General features: G+C 37.5%; 1 protein-coding gene across 1 annotated transcript in view; it reads left to right on the top strand.

Annotated features, from left to right (window-relative positions):
- The window catches only part of NOSTRIN (nitric oxide synthase trafficking), a 48974-nt gene that overhangs the window by 23377 nt on the left and 5539 nt on the right, over nucleotides 1-20058 (top strand). Inside the window, exons 6-11 of the mRNA XM_006921442.1 lie at nucleotides 1792-1890; nucleotides 7201-7326; nucleotides 12366-12464; nucleotides 12562-12687; nucleotides 16294-16402; nucleotides 18021-18109. Of these exons, the coding sequence (XP_006921504.1) occupies nucleotides 1792-1890; nucleotides 7201-7326; nucleotides 12366-12464; nucleotides 12562-12687; nucleotides 16294-16402; nucleotides 18021-18109 (648 nt within the window). The remainder of the gene's footprint in view (nucleotides 1-1791; nucleotides 1891-7200; nucleotides 7327-12365; nucleotides 12465-12561; nucleotides 12688-16293; nucleotides 16403-18020; nucleotides 18110-20058) is intronic.

The following is a 20058-nucleotide window of genomic DNA, read 5'->3' on the forward strand; positions in this document are numbered from 1 at the left end:
CACTAGAGGTTCTTAAGCAGAGAGAACAACAGATAGAACCCATATATATATACAGAAGATTATTCTAGAACAGTCCAGTTGAGGAGGAATTCTTTTTGAGTAGAAAGGATTAGAGAGGGAATCTACCAAGAAAACCCAAGGATTTTCTTTGAGAGGATGTGTGCTCCAAGAGTTGAAATTCTCCTTTTCCATCTCCAAAGTGTCAGTCCCCAAAGAGAACTTCCCTAGGTAGACAGCCAATAATGCCAAATAACCAGAGATGCCCTCAAAAAGAGGCGACCCCATTTCAATCCTCAGTGTTACTGCTGAAGCTTCTGATAAAACCAAAGACTTCCTGGGATCAGTGACATTAATATGAAATGTTCAAGATAAATGAATTTCTATACCCACGATAGAAAGTATGGGCATACACTGATGAAAGTATGCCCATGAGAAGCACATTTATAATAAATATTTCAAAGTCTTACAAACAGTATCCAGTCATTTGTTTTTAGTTTTGCTCTTGATTTTTATAAGCTTTCTTAAACAGAATTTGTTTTAAAAAATCCATTCTCTAAATATTCAGCTTTTACAGGAAATTCAATATAATGGAACAAAAGAGAGAAACCATGCTCGGCAGCTCCAATTGCTTTCAAGAACAAAAAGCATCTTTTATTATTTCCCAGTTCCACCAACTAATTTTTTCAAATAAAATGATTTTATTTTCTGTGAAGAGTGACAGAAAAATTAGAAAACATAACATTCTTGACTATGATAATTGTCTCCCCAATTACAATTCAAGGGATTCAACATGTCAATAACGAAGTGCAGTCTGTTTTGGAGGCACGTAAAGCCTAAAAGGACCAAAGGTCATGCCTCATTCCCTCATTTATCTGTGGGCATGTGACCAACTGAAGGTAGAGAAAGAGGGTCTAGTTGCTTCTTGTTCCTTGAATTCCTTATTGTTGAGTCTTCATTTTTTAGAGACTTTCAGAAGGCTTTGCCTCCAATTTCTAAGTACAAAGAGACCTAAGCTTTTCATTTTTCTGGTTTTACAGATCTTGCAACCTTGACGTAAAAAAATCCAATAGTATCTTAATCAACCCAGTTTCGGAAAAAGGCTCAATCCAACTCAAACCGAATTCTGTTTATTTTATCTCCGGAGCATCATCTCCTACCAAATTGGAACTGGGTAGAATAGGAAATGATCGCCTGAATCATAATCCACTCCAAGGTTTGAGGCATCAACAGAGTAGGGAGATTTTGAATGCTTCTTTCATCCCAACTACCCCCACCCCTTTCCACAAATGCAGGTCATGTCACAAGATGCCAGGCAAATGCCCAGCTCTCAATCCTGGGCATCAGGGAATAAATTTCCCCTTTGCCATAAGTTTTAAGAGAGCATCCTAAAACAACTTCAGTTGTGGCTCAGGTTGATTTAAAAGAATGATGCAGGCAGTCTTCCATGTTTTTTTTGTGATTTTTTTTTTTTTTTTGTAAAGCCATTCCCATTCATTATGTTAGCTAGGATAATGTTTTGGAAGCTTGTAGGCCTTCAGTGATTTAGAAAAATGTGTAACTCTCTTGAGTGTACCAACTACGATGAAAAAATATACAGTGGTTCTCAGGGCAAAATGTTAGCCATCATGATATTTTAGGCAGATTTTGAGATGAGGGCAGAAACGAAGAACTAAAAACACACTATCATTCAAGCTAGCACATGAACATTAAATTGTTCAAGAACAGAAGAGTTTTTCTCTTGATATTATTTCCTGCTCCTTTTTTGCTTTTTTATATATTTTTTGACTCTAGGCCAAAAAGAAATTAATGGTGAATACCAAGAAGCATGAAGCACTTTACCATCTTGTAGAAAGCTCCAAGCAAACCGTGACTGAGAGGGAGAAGCAAAAGGTAACCTGTCATGGCCGGTTGGGTGCATATGGCTTGGAGATGAATGGGATTCCTGCCTTTAGCTACAAATATGATAGAAATGGCTGATTCCCACTCTGTGTAGGGTCTGAGCAGATCTGTAGTGTGGCCAAGCATAAGAAGGGATTCTAAATCATTCCTGGTACACATGTACTTTTAAAAGATATTTATTGACAGATGACAAATTAGACCAGTGGTGTCAACATTTTTGATGGGGGACCCTATTAAGCATCTCTCAGCTTACACCTCAAAGAAGTAAAAAATATATACACACATTTATTATATATAATGTACTTCACTTATGTTGGATATAATATGTAGTACTTTATCTATTATACTGATATGTTATGAACATTATAAAACATAAAAAAGTAGAATGGCTTGAAGGATGAGATAAAGATGAACTAAAATTTTAAATGATTAGCTAATCATCATATCTTTACATAATCATTAAGTGATAATTCCAGGCAAAATATATACTTGGGGCAAGGTTCAGCTTTAAACATAGTAAACATACATTCATATTTCTCATAGTCCTCTTGATAATTTAAACATTTTTTTTGTCACCATCTTGTCAGGTGTCACTAGATCATCCCAATTTTTGCCTTTTCATGTGGGTGCTGACACGCTCGTAACCAGGAGCAGGAGACAGCATCAGCTCAAACCTTTTCTTGTGGCTTCCTTATGCTTACATTGTTAGTCTTAACATAAAACTACAGGTTCTTGGCAGAGATCTTTTTAAGAGGTTTGTGCACTTTGTGTGTAGTAACCTCGTTAAATCTAGATAATAAATCTGTACGTATGCATGACCCAGACACATGCCAATGGCCTCATGTCCCAGGATGTTGAAAGTGAAGACTTTATGTTAGCTTATTATGTTGTGAAGTTCCCACTCTCCTCCAAGACACCTTAGAATCCACAACTGTCCGTGTGTGGGTACAACGTCAATTCATATATTAGATAGCTTTAGGCAAAAATGAACACAAATAGCTTTAGGCAAAAATGAACACAAATAATATTGAAGTACAGGCAGAAAATATATGATTATCTTGCATACCTCATGTGGTATATGCTACAGATTGGAAACCTTTGAAATTATCAATATCTTCTTCAAAAGATGGAGTCCCCTTAAGGAAATGCAGGCAGCACCACTGCAACCGAAAATAGTCTTAAAAGAAAAAGAAAATTGTCATTGCAAGTAATGCCATCATTTCATTTGAAGAAACCATTAGTTGAATAGCTTAAATTCATTATTAGCAAGATTTCACAAAGTTCTTATTTCTTCACATGCCAATCTTCAAAGTTCGAAATGATCATAATAAGAGTTCAATAATGAGACAGCTTCCAAGGAGGCAAAATCACAGTATGTTAAAATGCGAAGCACCAGGAACTGTCACAGGCATTTGAAGCCCACATTAGAAGCTATTCTTTATGGTTGTCAAGCAAAAAGGAAAAAAAGAGCATGGGCAGCTAAGTGTGAATTTCCTCTTCCTTCCCTCATTAACAGCTTCCCTGGAAGGTCAAAGTCTATGGTCCTTCCCTCCCTTCCTCCTGCCGGTCCTGTAACCATAGTCCTTGGCTGTCATTATACCACAGACCCCTACCATCTTCATTGCTTTATCTGCTAGTCTTTTTTTTTTTTTCCAGTCTTTAGAGCTACACACTTAAGGCAGTATTCATTTTTACATCTTACACAGAAGTGCCCATGATGTCCAGCCTGAGCTGAGCTGATTCTGTGGTGCTCAACAGTTCTTCCTTTTTTCCTGCTCAGCAGTCCTTGTTCTCACCAGAAGCTGATCTAAATCTCCATTCTCCTCGCACTTCCATCCTCACTACCCACTCTCAGCAGACTATCATGCCTTCTCTCTCACAGAAGAAATAGAAGTCAACACAGCCACCTTCCTACTAAAGTCAGCACAGCCACCTTCCTACTAAAGTCATATGTGCAATGGGGCACCATACCATCCTGCCTCTCAGAGATGTTTCTCTTGATTATTCCTCTTTCCTGTGTCTCAAACATAACCCTCCCCAGTAGTTTCTTTCCATCAGCCTTCTCAACTCCCCACATCTTGGGAAAGTAGGGAGACTCAGGGAGAATCTTTCCATGGCCTTATTCCTGTTTCTCTCCAGATATTATTGTCACTCCTTACTTTTACAATAAGATTTGTTGAAAGTGTTGTCTGTGCTCTGTCTCTACTACCTCACCTCCTGTTCACTCCTTAAACCTCCCCAATCAAGCTTTCCCCACCGTTCTACTAAGAGTGCTTTTGCCATGGAAAATGATGTCTTCCTCATTAAAGCCAACAGGTACTATCCAGTTCTTACCTTATTTAACTTCTCAGAAGCATTAAGCCTTGTTGACACCCTCCTTCCAGAAATGATCTCTTCTTTAAAATTCAGCAACATCTTACTCTTTTGGTTTTCCCTCCTCGCAATTTTTTCTTAAATTCCTTTGTGGACTTCTCTCCTTTGGCCTGATCTTTCCCATGTTGCTCTTCCTAATGATTTCCGTCCTGGGCCTTACTCTGTTTCATTCAGCATGGTATCTTCCAGTGTCCTGCACAGTACTCTCAGCATCAGGTACTCAATAAATAATTGGCTCTCAAATATGCCTCAAAGCATCAACTAGCATATTTATGCTGACAATGCACAAATTTATATCTCCAGCCCACACCAGTCTCCATACTGCTTTCTGCACATCAAACTCAATATCCGAAATTGGAACTATCACTTCTATCTACCCAAAATATTCCTTATCCTTATGTTTTCTATATCTTTGAATAACACCATCCACCATATCCTCCCAATTTTAATTGCTAAACCAAATACCTTTTGAATGTACCTACTTTTTGAATGTATTCACCTCCACTGCCATTACTCTCTCCCAGGCCACCATCATCGTTGCTTAGATTACTGTAACTGACAAATCAGTCTCTTGACTTTCAATGTTGCTTCTTCTTATCTATTCCCCATACACGAGCCTCCTCAAATCTGAGCATTCTGTTCTCCTTTTAAAAACCTTCAAAGGCTTCCCAGTGACCTCAGAATGAGTACGAGCTCCTTTACATGGCCCTTTAGACTCTCCCACACTTGACCCTTCTCTAATTTTCAGCATCACCTTTTGCTATTCTTTCTCTCAAACTGTGTGCTCCAACCTCAAAAAAAAAAAAAAAAAACTGTATACCTTGCTATGTGTACCAACTCTTACTTTCATTTTAGGTTTATTCACACAGGGATTATTCCTATAAGCACCCACTATATGCCAAGTCTCAGCTTAAATGTCATTTTAATTCCAAGGCTCGTTTAAGTGCCTCTCTTATGCCTCAGTGATACCTAAATACTTATATCATCCCGAGATCTATCACACACAGGATAGTAATGGCCTGTGTGGGTCCCTGACTAGAGAAGAAGCCTATCTAGTTCCATTTTCTTTCCCCAGAGCCTAGTACCTGACACACTGTGGCATTCAGTAAATGATGAATGAGTGAGATGTTTGTTCCAAGAGAAAGAAAAGAGGAAAGAAAAAGTATACAATCTTTGACAAATTTTAGTAAAGTTTTCTGAGAGGTTCCTTAAATAAAAGAGTCTACATTCTTCTTTTATATTGATTTGGGGTTATTTGTTGTAAATTTGCTGAGCAGAAATTTCTAGTCAATAGCTATATAGGCTGATGAATATGAGTAGTCATCTCAAAAGTGATTTTATTCTCATTGTTGGGAGTCTGGCATTCTCAACCAGAATTTAAGGACAATGATTTAGCAACATATAGCCATGGCACACTTTCTGCCCTTTCATTATATTGTTATCAGATTAAAATTCACAAGCTCATGTTTCTATAGATAAATGTGGCCCATTACACTTGATATACAAAACTAAATGTGTCCTGTATAAGTCGTTCATCAGAGCCAAGAGACAGTTGAATGGCTACCATATCAATTGGAATGATAAAGTGAGTGGTGTTAATATTCAGAATTTTAGATGAATGTTCTTTATTACTGAAACGTTAGTCATAATGTCCTTAACCATAAAAAGGGTCATTCTTAAAAGCTTTGTCTCTGTCCTTGAAGCTCTAAACTGCTTAGGCTGGAGGGATCCTCGGTGTTCCTTCATTTTTGGTTTGAGGACCATTTACAGCAGAATCATCTGAGGAAGTAGTGAAAATTCAGATTTCCAATTCCCACTACAGAACTATTGAATCAATATTGCTACTTGTGGAATGCTGAAAATCTTCCATTTTACAAGCACCCCTGGTCATTCGTAGGCATATTAAAGTTTGAGACTCATTCACATAATTCAACTTCTTCCTTCCTCAGAGATGTGAAATTACTTTTCTGAGCATTTTGAGAATCAATTTCGGCTTCCCTGGTCTGAAGAGTTTTGTATTGCTTTGATTTTCCAGAAGATTCCACAGTCAGAATGGCCAATTTTGGTGATTGGCAAGAGGAGGCTCTTTGTGAAGGAGCGTATCATTGGGGAGCAGGATAGAAAGAAAGCATCTGTCAAGCTGTCCATAACTTGGAGTGCACACCAGCATACATCTCACTCGGACTCTTCGCTAGTAACAGTGATTCTAATCTTTGAGGGCTGTACCAGGTGTCAGTCAGTGTGCCACATGCCTTACCCACATCACCTGTTTGAATCCTCAAAGCAACCCAGTGAAGTGGGAGCATCACTATTTGCATCACAGAGATGAGAAAACTGGCTTCTGAAGGTTAAGTAATTCACCCGCAGTCAGAACAAGGACTCTAATCCTCAAGTTTGATTTTTAAAGTTATACCGCAGAATTTATATAGTGAAAGCGAAGTAAGGTTGTTGGACAGGATGATAGCCAGGCCTAATTCTAGCTCTAAAAGTTACATAATTGCACAAATCTCTAACTGTCCTGGTAAGAAATTCCATAGCCTAATATTTACCAAGTAAGACTATAGGAATCATTAGCAGATTACAGTCTTGAGTTGAAGGTTCCTGATCTGTGCTTGCTTCTTCTCACCTGTCCTTTGACCTCTTCTTTGATTTGATGAAATGGGCACGTCACATCATATTTAAGGACCTCTATTTCCTCATAGAAAAAAAATTGAAAGAATTATACTAAAAGGCCCTTAGGTTTCCTTTCAGCTCTGATATTCTTTTTTCTGAGAAAGATCTTTGACTTTGTCATCTGTAGCTACTCTTTATAATTTTAGCTGGGAGATGAGAAAGATATCATTGGGATGCATATAATTTTTTATATGGAATTACAAAGGGCTTTTATAAATATGTTAATGAATACGTGACACTGATGTTTTACTTTAGCTCCTCAATAAACTGAAAAAATCGACTGAGAAATTGTCAAAAGAAGATGAAAATTACTACCAAAAAAACATGGCCGGCTGTTCTACCAGACTGAAATGGGAAAACATGCTAGAAAACAGCTACCAGGTAATCAAACAGTCACTTTTTTTTTTTCTTTTTTTATTCTTCCATGGAGCTTTGTGTGGCCTTGAAAATGGAGATCGGATCTATAGTTACATGACCTGATGATCTCTGTCCTTTGCTATGACCCTCACTCCTACTGTGACGTTAGACAAACCCCATTACTTCTCATTGTTTCAACTTTTCCATGGATACAGTAACCAGTGAATATCTATTGAATGTCACTGGCCAGAATTTCTGCTCCTAAATTCTCAATGGACAAGATAGCACTCAGCTAATTTCAAAAATAGCCAAAGTGAAGTGTAAATTAAGGCTTGAATATTAGGTACTCAGAAATGAATTTTAGGCCTGAGACCTAATTCAAATTGTGTTCACTTATGGAATTTCTTCGTATGTCAGGCATTGTGTTGGGCACTGGAGATATATAGCAATGAATAAATACAATCTAACTCTTGGGATGTGTACAGTTTAGCAACAGAGAAGACATATAGAGGAAGAATTGTGGCAAATTGTCCAATAAAAATCAAGAGGTATGAAAAAGCAAATCACAAAACAGAAAATCAAATCACTAATAACACATGAAAAGATGCTCACTTATATGGCAAAAATTTTAAAGTGATTATATCAAATGTTGCTAAATAAAAATTGTTAGGAAACTAAAATTCTTGTACCCCTCTAGTGAGAATAATTTGATGTTATATAATAAAACTGAAATATGTATGTACTCATAACACAACAGTTCCTCTTTTAGTCATAATCCTAAAGGAAAAATTATAACTGTATACCAAGGGTGATGTATAAAAATATTTATTGCAGAATTGTTTATAATTGCATTGTGAGAAAAAATTGGACACAATCTTCATTTCTGTTAATAGAGGAATTACTCTTAAAATTTTATCTAATGTAGAAAAAGGATGCCTGTCAAGTCATTCTTGCTTCACTCTAGCATTAATGATTCCCTTTGTATTGTGTTGGCTTATATATATTCAGTTAATACAACTGAATATATTCACATATTACACTGTACATTCTACATCTTCTGTTGTTTACAAACTCAGGAGTAAAATCACATTCATAAAAGACATAATAAAAGCGGGCTGAATTAAAGGAGAATTTTTATGTATTCCCCATCATTCTTCTGTAAAAGTGGAATATAAGAATTCGTTTTAGGATCCTATGCAGTGTCCTCTTACCCCTTCTTACTCTTCCAGTTGAATTTACAAATTCTTTCAAAGAGTAGTTATCGATCTACGTTCAAGGCAGTTTACTAGATACTGTGAGAAATATTACAAAGTCCCAAGTGTTGGTATTAAATAATGAAACCAATTCCACAAACCATAAGTTACAATTTGTCTTATTACTTCATAATCATCCTATGTGAAAGCCACATGTCTTACCTTCCAAGAAAAAATAATTCAGTTGTTAGAAATAACCTATGTTTCAAAAAATAATAGCAACACTACCAAGAATTACCAAGAATCAAATATTTGGTACTGACAGTACTTACTCAAGGAATTATTTTAGAAAACCCTTTGCAAAACGTGTCAAAAGCCTTTAAAATGTTCACTTTCTCATCTGAACCACGGAACACAGAAAATAATTTGAGTGACTGTTTTCTCAGTTCTCGCAAGGATGGTAGTGAGTAGTAGCACTTTAGAGGCAGAGAGGAAATGGTGACTCATTGCATACAATGGATGTCTTAGGACATTGGGTTTCTCTTCTAGAAATCCTGTTGAAAAACACAATTTCCTTTCTATAAATCTATTTTGAGAAAATGACTGGAAAATAAATACAGATTTCTGTTCAAAATGCATTAAAAGTAAAAGGGAGGAAACAATCCAAATAGCCAACATTTAGGGGGATGACTAAATGAATCGATGCATTCTATGCACTCCTACACAATAGACTGTTAATTAAAATGATGTTTGTGACTAACGGGCTGGGAAATTGCTTATGTATAATGTTAAGTGAAAAAGAAAAGATATAAATTTAAGCAATTTGATAAATAACTAGAAAGATAAAATCATTTATACACACATATCTAGACAGACTGAAATATAGCAAAAAGTTAACGGTGGTTATCTCTGGGTAGAAGAATTATAAGTGATTTAAAAAAAATTTTTTGTTGCCCTTTATGGCCCTAGGGCACTATCTTAAAGCTCGTTAGAATTTGGATTCCAGAATGCCTCCCTAGACCAGGTAAATCACAGAACCTCTGAATGATTTTAGGAAGGGGTCTAGATAATTGATAGGTATACTAAAGTTTGGGAGTTTCTGCTCTAGAACAGCATGATCTTTCTTTGATTAGTTTTATGAAGGCAATTTAGATGAAAACGGAGTCCCTCCAAGCTCTTCAGCTAGTATAAACTGAAAGGCCAGGACAGTAGGAACCGAAAAGAATGAATGAACACTATGAATTATCATGATGCCTGGGCCCTGGATGGGCTCTAAATCTGCTGTTTCTTGATAACTCTGACCACACTTTCCTCATATGTGCTATTGTGAAAGCTTAGGAGGACAGTTTTAGGTTCTCCAGAGTATCTTGCTTTTCTACCACTTATTTTACATAAAAAGAGAAAGATAATAGAAAGCAATAATTCATTAAGTGAGATATGGATTTTCCCCTTGCACAGTGGAATTTATCTCAGCCTCTTTCCATAAGCAAACATAGATCATTTTAATGATTTCCATAAAATGCGATTAGAATCCGTTAAACATTATCATCTCCACCAAAGGACACTGGCTATTCTAGTCTCAAGATTGATGCTAGCTGCTCAGCACTTGTCACGGTAAAAAAGCAGCTGCCCACTAGGGATGCAGTGTGCTCCTAAACCTGGCTTTTCTTTTCTCTCCTTTGCTCATGGTGCCAAACTACAATAGCTGCTTTCTGAATCTTTTTCTATGCTGTAAAGGCTCTTTCTTTTTGAAGACTGTCCTACTTGAGATCCAAACCACTGAGCAGAATTGGTTTTATATATTTGTTAGGAGGCATATGGTTTCTGCCCTTTGAATAAGCAGTACATTTAACAGGCTAATCATCTATATCTTTAATCCTATATCTGGGAGGCAGAGGGCACACAGCCACATTCAAATAGCTGGTGCCTGCGATTTTGGAGAAAGACTCAGGAGATCAACACCAGAAACAAAGGCATTTGGTTCCTACTGACTCACAAAAATTGTGCAGGTTCTGACTCCACAAAGAAGGTGGCCATGGAGAGCAGAGCTCCAAGCTTTCTCATTCAAATGTCAAGACATGTGGCACAGAATGGAAATTTGCATGTGATTAACACAGGTGTTCATAGTTACTACATGCATTTAATAGCAGCGTTAAAGTGACTATAAACCTACAAACAAAATGTGATATAAATTTAAAATGAAATATTATTCCACCTTAAAAAGGAAGGAAATTCTGACTCATGCTACAAGGGTGAACCTTGAAAACTAATGCTAAATGAAATAAACCAGATACAAAAGGACAAATATTGTATGATTCCTGTTATATGAGATACTTAGAGTAGTCAAATTCATAGAAGACAGAAAATAGAATGGTGGTTTTCAGAGGGGCCGGGGAGAAGGGAATTAGGAGTTATTGTTTAATGCGTACAGAATTCAGTTTTCAAGATGAAAAGTTTTCAAAATAGATGAGGGTGATGGTTGCACAAAAATGTGTATGTATTTAATGACATTGAACTGTACACTTAAAAATGGTTGTAACGGTAAATTTCAGGTTTTGTGAATTTTACCATAATTAGTAAACAAACTGAAAAATTTCTAAATGACTATACATCATAGATGAAATAGCAACTGAATGTGAATGCAGTTTACTCACAAGAATATAAAGAAACACCATACTGGATATGGCCAGGGGGCCCTGCAGGTGTGCCAGGAGAGGCAGGATGGGAGAAGCCAAAGATCTTTGTGGTTTCTCTACCTCTACTCTACCAAAGGCCTATGACAATGTTACCCACCAATATGCCCAATATTTTCTTCATGAAAGACTATTGCACACACGCAATGGAGTGAGATGGTAGATACAGGAGAAACCAATCTGGCCTCTGAATAAAGAAGTAACGTACTTACAAAACAGGATGAGAAGCATATTGTTTTTGGACACCTGCCACCTCTGTCAAAGCAGAATTCCTCTGCGCACATACCCAGTAGCCTCCTACTGCCCCCACATGGCCTGGGAATCCCTTGCATACTCCACCTGACCCAGCCTTCTCACACAATGCCTAGCTGGTGAACTTGGAAAGCCCTCGAAACAATCAGTAAGAAACTCAGCTAGCAGTGCGTGGCAAGAGTCTAATATCTAAATTTTTCTAAATGTTAATGGCTAACAAAGCAAATACGACCACCCTCACTTTCTTATTTATCCTTCTAGATAAAAGTTATGAAACTCTAAAAGTGGAATTCTTGTCATTTTGTACAAAATGGGGAAGCTGTGTTCCCACCTTCAAACAGAAGTCTTTGACTCCGCAGGCCTAATTTTAGGCCAGATTTATTAATTGATCAGAATTTGGAGTTCTGCTCTCATCAAATAGTTTCCTGAAGCAGAGAATTTGTATCTCATCATTTTTGCCCTTGAAGAGGCTAGCAGAATGCCTTGTATGCAGTGTTAACAATTCCAGAAATATTTAGTGTCTGTCTGCATTTCCAAGACATGGACATGGGTTCCACTGGGTTTTACTCTATTTCTCTAGAATTCACAAATGCTTTTCAAAAGAGTCTTTCTCTCCCCTTTCTTTGTGAATATCAGGTAACCCATGGCATCTACTATATGCCTTTTGGGCCAAAAAAGCCTGGAGAAAGTGTATAAGTTCAATCAATTCTAATGGATGATAAATAGGACAGATATCAAATCACATTCCTATCCTGGGAATCTCCCCCACCTTACCCCCACCCTGTCGCCACCACCAGTTTGGACATGAAGTAATCAAGAGGCACAAACATGACAATTTGCTCAGACTTTCTTCGTATGCAGTATTCGATGGGTACTTCAGTTTTGCACAACTGGCTGATCTTACCTCATTTTCCATCCTTTACAGAGCATCCTGGAGCTAGAGAAGGAAAGAATTCAACTTTTATGCAATAACTTAAACCAGTACACCCAACATATTTCTAGTTTTGGCCAAACCCTGACTACGGTGAGTTGTAAAGGTCTCTCCATGTCTGGTGTGCATAACAAGAGCTGGCAGGAAACATGTCTTCAGCAAACTTATTCTGTTTTCCTTGACATTGCAGTGCCATGAGCAGATACACTGTGCCATCAGCAAGATAGATGTCGAAAAAGATATCCAGGCTCTAATAGAAGAAACTGCCATTTCAACTACAGAAAATAAATCTGAGTTCCTATTAACTGATTACTTTGTAAGTATGGAATGGAAGGATGTTCGATTAATGGGGATCCTTAGTCATGTACTGAAGGATTAAATTCAAAAAAAATTGGAAGCAATTTTAAAAGAAATGTCTTGTTTTTTAAAAAAATATATTGTTTTTTTCATAATCCATATCGATAAAACAAAACAGTGTGGTTTACAAACTAGGCAATAGATACATATCTTTGGTCTTCTCTGGAAGGGCTGAAGGTCAAACAGGATTTTCAACTGAATCTTCATATTCAGTCTTTTATGAGAGTAATGTCAAGCAGACGTGTTTTATGACCTGTAAATAATAACTGTGTATCATATTGGTTGTCTATTGCTGCATAACATATTACCCACAAATTTAATGACTTAAAACAAACGCTTATTATATCACAGTTTCTGGTCATCAGGAATCCAGATATGGCATAGCTGGGTGCCTCTGAATGCCTCACAAAATTGCAATCAAGGTATCAGCCAGGACTGCAGACATTTCAAGGCTGTACTTAGAGACGAACCCCTTCTAAGCTTACTCATTTGGCTGATGGCAGGGCTTTGGTCCTGGTTGACTGCTGGCTGGAGATGTCAGTTCCTTGCCATGTAGGTCTCTCCTTATGGTAGCATACAATATGTCAGCCTACTCCCCCCAAAACTAGTGATACAACAGAGACAGAAACAGAGCGCCCAAGATGAAAGCACAGTCTTTTATAAGCTTATCTCAGAAGTGACATCTCATCACATTCTATTTGTTAGAAGCAAGTCAGTAAGCCCACACTCAAATGGAGGGGATTACGAAAAGACGTGAATCCCAGGAGGAGAGAATCATTATCAGCATCTTCATGATCCTTTCCTTTGAAAAACTTGGAGCAAATTACAGAAGCATATTTTGAGGGCATTTAGGTGATTCCACTATGGCATTTGTGCTAAAAACTGATCAGTGTCCCTGGTCAGAGTCCAGGCATCTTGTGTCTTTGCTATCTTGGGGTAAATTCTTTGTCTTCTGAATTCCTGACATTTCTTCCCTGGGCCTTCTGCTATATTTCACTCAGACTTTCAAGGTCGTTATTGGGAAGCTTATCACTCTTGGTATATAAAACCAGCCCACTTGTTCATGCCCTCCTATAGGATTAAAAGTGTAGTCAAACATCCCAGGACCCCCCACTCAGGGAATAAGAGATGAGGAGAGAGAGAAAGGCGGTTAGATTTGGGCATAGCAGTGAATCCAGCTGCTGAGAAAGTCACCAGCTTTCCACCTCTCTACCTCCCAAACAGTAGTTAAGTGGCCAGCTATTTTTTTAACTGAATGTCTTTATTTTTTTTCTTACCCAGGCAAAGGCAAAGCAAATTAGCAATAACAAAACAGAAACAAAGGTAGAGATGGGAGTGAAAAGGAAGATGTGATTACAATAAGAAAGTGCTTTCTTTCTGTTTCTTTCAAGTAGTGTAGGTGATCCCTGAAATGAGAAAATGTGCAATAAAATATATCTATTACTTTTTTTAAAGGATAATACAAATGTCCCTATAGACCAACCTGTCAATAAAACCAGAGACATTCTTGAAAATTTGACTAGGCTTCTATTGAACTGTAAGGAGGCAGCTACGATGGTTTGTCTTTAATTGATATACCTGTGGGAATTTTTGGTTTCTATAAAACTTCAGTCACCAGAACTAATGACTAAATATCTGTTGTATAAGAGAATGAACTGTATTTCCAAGTGGGTGAATAGGATTTTCTTAATATCCTTAAAGCAAAACACCCCCAAAGTCTGACATTATAGTAATAGCAGTAAGTGTAGAGAGGCTTTTATCTAGTGCTATGAAATTTATATAGACAAGGGGTAAGAGAGGAGAATCATCTCAATGCAAATATTGAAGGACTGGTGACCAGTGTGAAAATATTTGCAAGGTCACTCCAAAGATCATGTTCAAAAGATTGTGTCTGCAGTTTTATATGCCTCCTCCAGTACTGATCTTCTTTCAAACAAATCTTTGGAAGAGAAGGAGAAATTTAAGAAAGTTAAAGGATGGTGGTATACGCCATCCTCAAGTTGATCCAGTAATGATCTATCTCTAGAAGTACATTTTTAAAACATAGATGTCCCCAAACAGACCAAAAGAAGTCTTAGGTGTGGGAGCCAGATTACAATGTCCATTCCTCCAACAAGGAAGGACTGAGAATTGGAGTTAGGCTTCCTCTCAGGTTGCCTAGAGCTCCCTTGTGGGAGTGACGTCAGCTTGGGCCTCAGCCATGAGCAGACATTTAAGTAGTAGACTCTGGAAGAGAACTGGATTCCCAGGAGTTAGGTTTCCCGAGTAAACACTTATAAGCTGTTTCATCTTAACACTTCATTTGTTTCTCTGTAGCAGGTAAAACGGGGAAAATAAAACCAATCTCAGAGTTGTTGTAAGAATTACATGTAATTAAGAATATGAAGAAAATTGTTATAATATATAATACACACTATGTGAATAAAATAATTTTATCCATTATATTTTCATAAAGGCTATTCACTTTGCTCTAAGTGCTCAGTTTCCCCTTCTTCATGACAATCTATCTAAAGCTAACCTTCCACCAACATTCGGCATCCTAGTTTTTCTCCTTCCTTATCAGGCAAGTCCTGACTCCACTCCTATCTTCAGTCTTTAGTTTCCCCTCTTTCTCCACAGGTTTCTGTCCCTCTGCTATCCTCATGCTCACCTCCTCCCAATCTGACCCTAAACTTTTTCATTCAAGCCTTGACATATGTGTGTGGAAGCTCAGATATTAATGGTTTCTCACAGCCTATGTGGTAAAACCTCTACTTCAGGCCAAAATCTGTTCTAAACTACTCAGACTTTTTTCCACTACGTTCGCTCAAGCAACCGGTCTATTTATTGTTCCTGATACATTTCACACAGTCCTTCCTCCATCCTTTGTTTATGCCAATTCTCCTTCCTGGGATACCCTTGGTCCTTCTTCTCCTTCAGTGAAAAATCTTAGTTAAGTTTTCTAGCCTCCTTAAAGCTTTTGTGCCTGAGTCCCTGCCCTTGGTGAGCCACACATTTCTGTCTGCACTGTTTATAAATGAAGGTGGCCTTGAGTTTCTAGGTCACATTAGGCTTCAAGGCCTAACTAAATCAAAAACCCATTATGGGAAGAGCATTTCTGTTTCAGTTCATGTGTTCCCAATAGCCACCAACACAGAACACAATAAACATTCCACTCCTGAAATGGTTCTAACTTCAAGCACACACATGATACTACATTTGGACCATTGAAGGACTCTAACTTGAATAAAGAGCTACAAGTATACAACAAATAGACTTACTTATCAAGAAACTATGAAATAGTTATAGTAAGGTTCATTCTCCAAAAACAATTTGTTCTATTAAAGAAAGTGTTCAGTCATGTACTTATAAGTTGTAAACAAGACACTTTCTTATTAAGCAAGTCTAGAAAAGGTAGAATGACATATATAAAAACCAAAGGTTACTTGTTTTTGTTTTTGTTTTTACTTTTTTTCTTCCACCAAGTTAACATTAAATACAATCAGTGAAAGTCTCAGTGGAACTAGGAAAGACAAGTCTTTCTTTTTCCCTCTTAAATTGTTAAACATCCCTTTTTGTCCTAAAGGAAGAAGACCCTAACAATGCAATGAGTAAAGACCGTCAAGAGTCTTCAATAAAATCAAAACTGTTGAGACTACAAAGAGATATTGAAAAAGCCTCAAGAGACCAGAAAGGTGTGTGATTTTCTGTGTGAATGGCCTGATAAGGGAAGGCACTTTCATTTAGAGTTAGGGTGATTCTGCTTTTGCTCACCGAGGCGGGGATCATCTCATTTAAAGAATCATATGTCAAACCTAATTTGTGTCAATGAAGAAAAATAAAAAAAAAGAAAGGAGAGAGCAAAAAAAAAAAAAAAAATTGACAGATGAGAGCTTTAGAAGTACTATACCACCATTTCCAGAAATGTGGCGTTCTACTATGGCTCTGAAATTGGCTGGAATAAGGGAAAATTTGGTTTAAAACGTAGTAAACCTTAGTGTTTTGAGGAACCTCCATACTGTTTTCCATAGGGGCTGTACCAATTTGCAGTCCCACCAGCAGTGTATGAGGGTTCCTTTTTCTCTGCATCCTCTCCAACATTTGTTATTACTTGTCCTGTTGATTATAGCTATTCTAATAGTTGTGAGATGGTATCTCATTGTGGTTTTGATTTCATTTCCCTAATAGCTAGTGATGTTAAGCATTTTTTCATATGTTTCTTGGCCATTTGTATGTCTTCTTGGGAAAAGTGTCTGTTCGGGTCTTCTGCCCATTTTTTGATTGGATGGATCATTTGGTTTTTTGCTGTTACTGAGTTGTACGCGTTCTTTGTATAATTTGGATATTAGGCCCTTATCAGAGGCATTGCTTACAAATATATTTTCCCATTCGGATGGTTTGCAAAATAAGCCAGACAGAAAAAGTTGAAAATCACATGATATCACTTATATGTGGGATAGAAACCTAAAAGCAACAAACAAACAGGACAAACAAACAGAGATTCATGGACATGGACTAGTGGTTAGTGGTTACCAGAGGGGAGGGGGGAGGTAGATGGGGTAAAAGAGGTCAATTATGTGGTGACTTTTTCATAATTATAGTAAAATTTTAAAAAATAGTAGCTATTGTTACAAAAACATTTTATTATAAGTGAAGTTGGGATAATTTCAAAAACAATGTCACCATAAAAAAATTAATTAATTAATTAATTAATTAATTTAAAAAAAACATAGCAAACCTGTGCACAGGGCTTCTGGTTTTCTTGTTAGTTCCTTTTTAACTAACTAAACAATGTGAGAACCATTCACACTAAATCCTATACTTTGAAGTGAGGCACATGGGCATGTGAAGCAGCTCTAAAGCGATGCAGGTAATGCAAGTGACTCCTCACCTGTGATTCTGATACATACACCTTATTTTATGTGAACCAAAGCAAGGTGTTGCAGTCTAATACTTGACAGGAGATCCAAGAGAGCAAAGGTGTTTGCAAATGTAAATAGCATATTGAGAGAGAGCCTAATACCGAGGTAAATGTTAGGAATCCACCATGGAATAGGTCAGCGAGGAGGAGTCACAAGCTCACCTTGAAAATAACAGTCAACTCTTTAAGCACCAACAAGCATTTCTCACAATTTATTAAAGGAAGGTAAAGGTCACCCATTCAGTAAAATTAAGTAACAACTACCTACAGAAACAGCCCCGGGGGATTAGGAAATCCTTCTGGGCTCAGGCTCCCACAGAGTGTGACCTTCTCTCAGCTGTGTCCCACTGGGACTGGACAAACTGTGACTGAGAATACGATTTCATTTTCAGGCCTGGAACTAATGCTGAAAGCATACTCCAGTAACTCCTCTTTCTCAGACCCTGAGAGCCAGAAAAACACAGCAGCCTTAATGGATGAGGTAAATATTTGTAGAGTGAAGTTTCCTAGATTTAATGATGAAAGAGTTATTTTTAGAATGCTTGTTTTCTGTCCCATTTGACCTTTGTTTGCCTTTCCTTCCTCATGACAGAGAACAATCTAGTCAGAGAGCTCGTATGGTTAGGTCCTTGGCAAGTAGTTTGAGGGATCTGGAAAAATCCAGCTACTTAGAAACATTTGTGTTAGTATCCTCCTAGGAAAGAATTGTGCTAAAATAGAATTTTCCAAAATAGGATCATTCTTCAGGGTCTGGAAACCATGTGTACTTTAACCCAGTTAAGAAACGTGACCAAAAACACAGATTCTGCATTCAGAAAGGCCTGCATTTGGATCTAGCTCTGCCATTTACAGGGACCTGGGATAACTTTAGTTTTCTTATCTGTGAAATAGGGATATTGGTACCTATCTCAAAAGATTTTTGTGAGGATGAATTGTTATTTAGAAAATAAATATTATTTTTATGCTAGCACAGTGTATAGAAGATAGCAGAAAAATTGGTTATTATTATTAAAATGCTGTTTCCATTCATTCTTCAACTAACATCAGGGTCTTCTGAGAAGAACAGGAGGCTGGAAATATATGGGGGTTGATGGACAAGGTGGCAACTTTGGAGGAACCTACATTAAAAAGGCAGTTAGCAAAGTCTTGTGAATTTTATATAGGAATAAAAACAAACAGATACTATTGCCTATGTGTGCAAGACATGGGTTTTTTGCTAGGATTAAAGTAAGAGGAAGTTTATGGGTTGTCTTTTCTGAGAAAAATTCAGGAAGAGATAAAATTTTTTTGACAATGTTTTGAAGGAAAACATTCCTGTTTTTACAGGAAACCGGACACGTTTTCCTTACCTTGAATACAACCAAACTAATTTTCTTGTAAGTAACGAATAATTCTGTCCAAACAGGCAATTTTTCAGTAGTTCTTTGGTGAAAATAGACAGGTGCAACCAGGCACAGCTTATCTTTTTTTTTTTTTTTTTTTTTTGGTAATACTTGTGAAAAGAAAGGCCTGAATTCTGTTCACTTGCAAACAGAGGTCTAACATAGTTGCAGTGACACTTGGTTACAATGTTTATGAAATTATAAAACAGACTCTAAGACATTTCCTGTGACCACACAAAATGTTTAGTTAGTTAATTTGATGCCAATAATATTTACCAAAATAAAGTCATATGGAGCATTTTAAGATGGTGTTAAGTTATAAGTTTATTTCTTTGGTTGTTCCTGCACGGAACTTTGTCATTCTCATTACCAGCATAGAACATGTATTAGGATCAGCTGGGTACACAACTGGACTGATTCACACAGTGGAGGATGCAAGGCGGGAGAGGATCTGACCCCTGAATTCATGATGTTTATGATCTAGTGAAGAAACAAATATGAACCTTCAAATAGTAGATGCCAAATATCCCTGTAACTTTGTTATACATCTGTTGGAGGGAAACTTCTGATATCAGCAGATTTCCTGTTACCCAGGAAAGGTTTCTTGCAGTAAGAAACTGTTTTAATTAAGCCCTTCCTAATTCACTTTCTCTTGGTCATCAAAGTGCCATATCTGAGGCAAAAATGTTGGCGAGGCATGTTTTATGAGAAACTGTTGTGGATATTGTCTTCAGATACCAGGAGTGCCACACAGAAGAGGAATGAGACTTTTTCTATTATGCTCTCAAATGCAGAAGGTCTAATGGTAGAAGGTATAGGAGGCACTTTTGATTTCATCCTAAGTGAGCCTGTCTCACAATGCAGTGGATTGATCCAAGGGTTAGAGACCTTCCTCAACAATAGGAAGTGTTTGATCCATGGCCGTGACCCCCTGGCCGGAATGTTAGAGTTGGGAATCCCCACACTGGAGGCATGGGAAAGGGAGAGGCGATGGTGAGGAGATGAGATAAGCAGGCCCCCCTTTCCAATGCTTCGATTCTGGTATTTG

This window comes from Pteropus alecto, unplaced genomic scaffold (assembly GCF_000325575.1).
Source record: "Pteropus alecto unplaced genomic scaffold, ASM32557v1 scaffold3, whole genome shotgun sequence".
NCBI classification, from domain to species: Eukaryota; Metazoa; Chordata; class Mammalia; order Chiroptera; family Pteropodidae; genus Pteropus; species Pteropus alecto.